The sequence below is a fragment of the Carlito syrichta genome, unplaced genomic scaffold, assembly GCF_000164805.1.
Source record: "Carlito syrichta isolate Samal-C Ts95f unplaced genomic scaffold, Tarsius_syrichta-2.0.1 Scaffold306949, whole genome shotgun sequence".
NCBI classification, from domain to species: domain Eukaryota; kingdom Metazoa; phylum Chordata; class Mammalia; order Primates; family Tarsiidae; genus Carlito; species Carlito syrichta.
This window is the reverse complement of record NW_007251045.1, coordinates 568,147-575,952: the sequence shown is the minus strand read 5'-3', so window position 1 is coordinate 575,952 and position 7,806 is coordinate 568,147. Positions and strand designations below refer to the sequence as shown.

Sequence of the window (7,806 nt, the reverse complement as noted above, 5' to 3'; positions counted from 1 at the left end):
TTTTTTAGAGTTGGAGTCTCTCTGTTGCCCAGGCTGGAGTGGAGTGGCACACTCACAGCCACCTCAGCATTGTCTTGCTGGGGCAATGCTTCCACCTCAGCTTTCCAAGTAGCCAGAACTATAGGTGCGTGCTACCACGTCTGGCTAATTTTTTATTTATTGTAGAGATGAGGTCTCGCCAAGTTTCCTGGGCTGGTCTCGAACCCGTGGACTCAGGCAATCCACTCACCTTGGCCTCCCAAAGTGCTGGGATTACAGGCCGAGTCACCAAGCCTGGCCAGTTTTCTTATAATTATTCATTGAAAAGACTAAAAAAAAAAGCTATAAAACTGCTGAGACAAGCCATGATGGCAGGAAAGGACAGAGCAGCAAACCAAGAGGACACAAGTGACCAAAGAGCACACAGTGGGAAATCCGGGTCGAAAGAGAAATGAAAGGTTGAAAGTGAGTCTGGACGCAAGTCAGGAAGCCCCTGGGCCCAGGGTCTGCCGCGCACTAGGTGCGAGGTTGCGGCAGGTCACTCTGCCACGCTGCTTCTTTCTACATAAAACGAGCTTCTCTGACTGGATCACTGCTGTCCTCTGAATTACATGAGAGGTGTGTGGCCAAGTGCCCACTCAAGCCGAAGGGCCCCGACGGAGTCCCACATACTGCTGTGTGAGCCCGGGCAAGCTACTGTATCGGTATCGGTATCTTGAGAGGCGTTAACAGACGATGAGTTAACGCAGGCAGGTGCTTGGCGGGGCATCCCGGAGGCCTTCGTGAGAGCTGTGACCAGTGCAGTAATACTCGTCAACTGCCCAGAACACAGTAGGGCTGTCAGCAGTCCCACTGCTCCTCCTCCTGGAATCTGGCTCTGGTCAAGACACTGGTGTCACCATCATGAACAGCCATGGACAAGTACTTGCTGGATGAGCTGGCCAACCCTGCTCTTGGCAACCCCCCATCACCCCGAGGCCTTGCAGCCTGTTTCCTGTCTTCTACTGCCATTAAAAAAAAAGTTGTCATTGCCTATTTAAATTCTTAAAATTTTAAAAATGTGGGGCCCAATTCAGGGTTGGGTATGCAAATGTTCATTACGCAGGCGCCCTTGCTGATGAGGCATGCTCCCCCTTCCCCTGGCAGTTTCCCACTACTGCTAACCTCACCCTTTTTTTTTTTTTAACTCGGTTGTCTCCCTCTGTCTGGGCTGGAGTGCGGTGGCTCTATCACAGCTCACAGCAGCCTCAAACTCCCGGGCTCAGGTGATCCTTATGCTTCAGCCTCCAGAGTAACTGAGACTACAGGTGCATGCCACCATGCCTGAATTTTTTGACTTTTTAGAGATGGACTGTTTCCCAGGCTGGTCTCAAACTCCTGGGCTCCAGCAATCCTCTCATTTTGGCCTCCGAAAGTGCTGGGATTACAGGCGTGAGTCACCGTGCCCTGCCCCTACTGCCATCTTTGTGGAAGAAGTGGCAGGCTTCCTCCTGTGCCTGCCCAGGGCAGGAAGCCATCTATCGGAATGCATCGGGTCCCACAGACACCCCTGGAGAGGCCCCGGAGGTGGGCCCAGGACCGCTCCAAGGAGCCCTGCCCATCTGCACTTACTGGCAGGGAGACACTTGCTCTCAGGCATTGTCACTCCAGGGACAGGCTGCCCCCTTGAGCTCAACTGCCTTGTGTCCAGTGCTCAGCAAGGCAGCTCTGGCCACAGAAGCACTTTTGTTGGTACAGAACCCAGTGGGCAAGGAGGATGGCCATCCCGTCAGGCTGGCCTCAGCTTGACACCTGTCAGTCATGACCTCAGTAGCACCAAGCCTGTCAGAACTGCTTTAGGATGAGGAAGCGGATGACAGACAAGAGCAGGACCAGCTTAGGCCAGGACAGGGCCTGCGGGAAAAGCTTCGTGGAGACTTTATACAAAAACCTTTTATTTGCTGCTGACTTCTTCTCCCAGCCACCCGGGACCCTGTCAGTCCTATGGCATCTGCTGTCTGCTCTTGACAGGGGGGGCCCTGGAGACATGGTAGCAGGTTACAAAAGGTGGGTCTCCTCACCCACCGGTTGTGGAAGTTGAAGGAAGCTTTCCCGCCTGGCTGAAGCTACAGCAGCTTCCCAGGGCAGCGCCCCAAGTCAAGAGGACCCATGCCCCCTGAGCAGCTGTGAGGAAGATACTCCGTCTCTTGAGGCCCTGTCGCGCACGCCTTCCACCCCAGACCAGGCCAGGCCCTGGTGGGACCCAATCTCTCCTAGGGAGGGTGGCCCAGCAGCAAAGGTGGGAGGAGGTGTGTGCTGCAGTCCTTGGTCCTGATCAACAAACGAGAAGTGTGGCCTGAACTGAAATGGGAGAGGGGAAGGGGGGTGTGGCGGACAGACGGTGGTTTGGGCAGGGCCCCTTGCTAAGAGAGGATGTGGGAGAGAGGACCGGCACGTCGCATCCCTTGGCCACCTGGAAGAGGGAGGCCTGTCCCTACTTAGACAAAGGGTTAACAACACCATCGACGGTCATGGCTGCCACAGCCCACTGGGGGCCTCACGGTGGGGCCTTAGGCTCTTGCCCAGTCCTGCTGCTCAGAGCCTGACACACAGACCTCTTCTGGGAGGGCTCTTGGCCCCCAGGCTTGCTGGAAGATGAGACTCCAGGGCAGCCCTCTCGGAGAGGAAGAGTCTGGAAACGGTCCCCGTTCGTCCTTCCCGTCCCAGGTCCTGCTCTGCAGGCTCAGAAGTCCGAGTCTGCATCCATGAGCTCAGCCTCCACCAGGTTGGTGCGGGAGTGAATGGGCCCCAGACCCTGGCGGCGGCTATGGGCCCAGGCCGTAGGGGCGGGGGCGCTGGGCAGGAATGGATCATGAGGGGGACTGGGCTCTGGGCAGAACGGGTGGGAAACCAGGGTCCAGGCGCCCTGTCGGCAGGACTCCCTGGCTCCCCAGGCACCTGCAGCCACCAGGCACTTCTGTCGGGGTAGCTGAGGCAGTCGGGGGATGGCGCTGGGGGCAGGGGCAGCGTGGGGCAGCTCTGGGGATGGCACCAGTGGGCACACCTCCTTCCTCTTCCTCCTCTTCTTCTTCCGGCCCAGGCGCTTCTGCAGCTCCGGGGAGATCTCTGCCTCCACCAGCCACAGGTTGGCCTGTTCCTCTGGGGGCACTGACAGGAGAGGAAACCTGAGCCCGGGCCCCGCCACTGTGCCCACACCAGCCCCGCGCTCCTAGGGCCCCTTCTCTCCCGGCTCTGGACCATCCTAGACTTCTCGGGCCTCAGATTCCCTGGGGCCTTTCCCTCTTCCTCCCTCTCTGGCAGCCCCTAGACTCCAGTCCCAGGACCCCCAGCCTCTGTGACCGCTGCCTTCCTCCATAAGCCAGAACCCTCCTACCTGGAGTTGCCACGGGGGTGACAGACACATCCTGGGGCAGTATGGCTCCCCTCCGAGCTACCATCTTGGTGACGTGCTGGGCCCAGGCAGAGGAGACATCGGCAGAGGGCTCATTGAGATCAAAGGCCAAGCCCGCTGGGGGGAAGAAGGTCAGCACCATTGGACCCTTCAGGGGCGCTTCCCTGCTCTCCCAGAGGACACTCACCCGCAGCCAGTGCCACCACCCATCGGGGTCTCAGGAGAGGGGCCTTGTGGCCTCGAACCCTGACTTGCTCTTGTCCAGGGGGAGCAAACTGCAGAATTTATTTATTTATTTATTTTGAGTTGGAGTCTCACTCTGTCGCCCAGACTGGAGTGCAGTGGCCGCTTCTGGCCACCGCAGCCTCGACCTGCTGGGCTCCTGTGATCCTTCCGCCTCAGCCTTCCGAGTAGCCGGAATTACAGGCATGCGCTACCACACCCGGCTGATTTTTTGATTTATTGTAGAGATGAGGTCTCGCTGTCCAGGCGGGTCTCGAACCCGCGGGCTCAGGCAATCCACTTTCCTCAGCCTCCCAAAGGTGCGGGATTACAGGCTGAGCCACTGAGCCCGGCTTATTTATTTACTTTTTGAGTTGGAGTCTCACTCTGTCACCCAGACTGGAGTGCAATGGCCGCTCCCGGCCACCGCAGCCTCGACCTGCTGGGCTCTGGCGATCCTTCCGCCTCAGCCTTCCCAGTAGCCGGAATTACAGGCGTGTGCTACCACGCCCAGCTGATTTTTGATTTATTGTAGAGATGAGGTCTCACCAAGTTGCCTAGGCGGGTCCCGAACTCGCGGGCTCAGGCAATCCACTCACCTCAGCCTCCCAAAGGCGCGGGATTACAGGCTGAGCCACTGAGCCCGGCTAAACGGCAGAATTTAGGAGGGGAGGGGGAGGTGAGTCCTCTTAGAGCCAAAGTCCCAGCAAGCAGACCAGGGGCAGAATCGTGAGGGGAGGAGCCGGGGAGAGAATGAGCATGACTGAGAGGCAGGAGTGCCTCGTCCCCCCAGACGTGACTCGGCAGCCTGGGCGGGAACAGGCTGGGTGCTAGGGCTGCAGCTCACCCACAGGCCCGTCATGGGAGACGGTGTGCATGCTGAAAGACAGCTCCTGGCCTGGGTTCTGCAGCAGCTCACGCCGCTTGGAGAAGGCCTTGGCAATCATCTTGCTCTTCTTGATCCGTTTGGGCTCATCGTCGCTCTGCCCAGTCAACCTGCAAGCAGACAGGCAGGGTAGGGCGTGGAGGGGCGGCCACTTCCTGCCCAACCTTGAGAAGGGCCAGCGCTCCACGCCCCCCAGGGAAGGAAGCCCTCAGGGGCCTGGGTCCCTCCTGGACTCTGAGGAGTCCTGGCACACAGTCAGCCAGCGTTCTCTCCTCCACTCAGAATATGCTGGTAGCTGGCCGTGCCCCACTTCCTTGGTCCAGGCCCGGCCTCAGGCTGCCCAAGGCCGGGATGGACCACCAGGGGACAGTGGCGAGCTGTGCGGGAAGTAGGATCGGAGTGGCGGGAGGCTGCAGGGAAGGACGGCAGGAGCAGCGAGGCCCGGCTGCCGAGCCCACCTGCACCAGGTGCGCCTCCAGATGAGCAGCGTGGCCTTAGTCCAGACCCAGGTGCTCATGGCAATGCCAGTTCCAAACATGGCGAACAGGTTGATCTTCTCCACCAGGAGGCTGGGGCGATTCTTGATCTCACAGTCAGGGATGGGCTTCTTTGTGGGCAGCCCGATGGTCACGTTGGCCTGGCACCTGGCGAGGACAAGAGGCAGGGGAGACTTTTCTCTCCTTCTTGTTTTTTGAGACAGGGTCCTGCTCTGTCACCCAGGCCGGAGCGCAGTGGCATGACCATGGTTCACCGCAGCCTCAGCCTCCTGAGAAGTTGGGACTATGAGGTAGGGCTTTCTGAGTCCACCGGGCAGGTCCTCAGACAGTCGACCGAAGACTTTAGAAAGCCGCCCCCACAGCGCTCCCCTCCACCCTAGCTGCTTATTAGCATCACCTGGGGAGCTTTTAATGGCTATGATGTCTGGGCCCCACCCCAGACAATTAAATAAAATCTCTGGGGCTGAGACCCAGGCATGAATGTGTTTAAAGTTTCTCAGACAGGCGGCTGGAACACTTAAGCAACAGCCTGAAGCGGCCAGGACGTGGACTAGTGTCCATTTTAATGGGGACCTAACAGCTGTCCCTGGAACAGTTGAGAGGCTTCACTCTCTCCGATTCATCTTGTTTTGACACGAAAAGGCACAGGCAACACTAGCAAGCACGAACGGGCTGTTAATTTGCCGGGGTGAGGTGACTACCCTCGTGCGGGGGTCTACAATAGCTCTGTAGGGGTGTACCCAGATTAGAGAGAGGGCAACACAGAGCCAGGCAGAGAAGTCAAAACAGGAAATAGCTTTTTGTTTTGGAGACAGGGTCTCACTGTCGCCCAGGCTAGAGTGCCGTGGTGAGATCGTAGCTCAGCACAGCCTCAACCTCCTGGGCCCAGGCGATCCTTCCGCCTTGACCTCCTGAGTAGCTGAGACTACAGACGCACACCACCATACCCAGCTAATTTTTGTATTTTTTTGTAGAGATGAGATCTCACTTGGTTGCCCAGGCTGGCCTCCAGCTCCTGCGTTCAAGTGATTCTCCTGCCTCAGCCTCCCAAAATATTGGGATGACAGGTGTGAACCACTGTGCCTGGCCAAAATGGCTTCTTGACAGTCACAGGCAGCCAGGTGGTGGGGGTGGGCTGGGCAGGGAAGGGCAGGGCAGAGCAGAGCTGAGCAGAGCCCTGAAGGTCGCTTGCTGTGTATGACAAAGGACAGAGCAGTTGCCGTCTTGGGCACTCAGGTGCTATGTGCTGAATCTGCTGCCTGAGGCAGGGACTGGGCGAATCTCTGTGGTGCAGCAGGGGAGGTGGAGGCTGTCCTCTGTCTGGCTCCAGCTCCCACTTCTGTGGCCCCCGGGCCCGCCCACTCACAGCACGTAGTCCCGGAAGCTGCGCTCCCACTCGGCCTGGTTGAAGAAGTCATAGAAGTGGCAGCTGAAGGTGATGAGCACAAAACCGAAGGCCAGGAAGCCAAAAATGCCTGCAGGGGACAGGGGCAGGCAGGGCAGGGTGTCACCAACCCAGAACCTGCGGCTGTAGTGGGAGAAGGGCGCCTGTCCCACTGAGGCCTGTGAGGCTGTGGAGGCTGGTGTGCATTCCCGCTGGGCGCAGTTCAAGAACGGCTTTCTCCAGAAGGAAGCAGTCAGGGCACTTGAGGCCATGGCAGGAGGGCCACGCGGGCGGTTGGTGCACACCAGGCAGCAGTGCTGGCATGAGCTGGCATCCCTCCTGAGAGGCCCTCCTCCCTCCGGTTGCCTCCACCACCGCCACCTACACACACGCCCCGCCCTTGTCCCCACAGCTGCTAGCGTGTCCCACTGCCTCGCTGTACCCTGCAGGTCCCACAGCCCCTGGGGGTGGAGTGTTGGGCCAGCTGGGACCTCAGCCCGAGTCACCCGGGGCCACTCACCCAGGCGTAGCATGGTCTCGTTGATTTTACTGGCAGCCTTCTCACTCAGCAGCCCGGGGTGCTTGCTCTTGATGGAGAACAGAGTCATGACTCCTGAACAGAAGGGGGCCTCAGACATTAGTGGGGGGTGGGGAGAAGCCACTCTCCTGGGAGGGATGGGTGTGGGGGGCAGGAGGGCCCCATGGCCCTGGAGTCCCACGTCTGATGACGCCCGTGCTGATTTAAAGCCTGGGGAGGCCGGGCAATTCCAGCACTCTGGGAGGCTGAGGCGGGAGGATCGCTTGAGCCCAGGGGTTCAAGAGCAACATAGCAAGATCCTGTCTCTACAAAAATGTACGTGGTGGCACATGCCTGTAGTCCCAGCTACTCGGGAGGCTGAGGCAGAAGGATCGTCTGAGCCCAGGAGGCTGAGGCTGTAGTGAGCTGTGACTGTGACACTGCACTCCAGCCTGGGCAAGAGAATGAGACTCCAACTCAAAAAAAAAGAAGAAAATAAAAATAAAATAAAGCTTGGGGAACTGGGACGACCAGGGATGAGCTCAGACAGTCTAGAAGAGAGACAGAGCCGTGGTCCTGGTCCAGCTTCCCTTGGGTAAGATGGCCAAGTCAAAGCCGCTGTGATGAAAAAGGTATAAAACAGAGACTCAAGAATAGCTCTGTCCAGTAGAAATAGAATGTGAGCCACATACACAATCTCAAATTTTCTTCTTTTTTTTTTTTTTTTTGAGTTGGAGTCTCACTCTGTCGCCCAGGCTGGAGGGTAGTGGCACGTTCCCGGCCACCGAGAGCCTTGACCTGCTAGGCTCTGGCAATCCTTCCACCTCAGCCTTCCAAGTAGCCGGAACTACAGGCACGCACTATCACGCCGGCTAGTTTTTGATTTATTGTAGAGACGAGGTCTCGCCAAGTTGCCCAGGCGGGTCTCGA

At 58.3% G+C, this 7,806-nt stretch overlaps 1 protein-coding gene across 1 annotated transcript in view; it reads right to left on the bottom strand.

Annotated features, from left to right (window-relative positions):
- Window positions 1-1,893: 1,893 nt before the first annotated feature.
- SMO (smoothened, frizzled class receptor) overlaps window positions 1,894-7,806 on the bottom strand; it is a gene marked incomplete at its 5' end in the record, with an annotated part of 13,381 nt that continues 7,468 nt past the window's right edge. Inside the window, 6 exons of the mRNA XM_021715284.1 lie at window positions 1,894-3,126; window positions 3,353-3,487; window positions 4,440-4,588; window positions 4,937-5,122; window positions 6,342-6,450; window positions 6,880-6,972. Coding sequence (XP_021570959.1) covers window positions 2,702-3,126; window positions 3,353-3,487; window positions 4,440-4,588; window positions 4,937-5,122; window positions 6,342-6,450; window positions 6,880-6,972 — 1,097 coding nt within the window. The remainder of the gene's footprint in view (window positions 3,127-3,352; window positions 3,488-4,439; window positions 4,589-4,936; window positions 5,123-6,341; window positions 6,451-6,879; window positions 6,973-7,806) is intronic.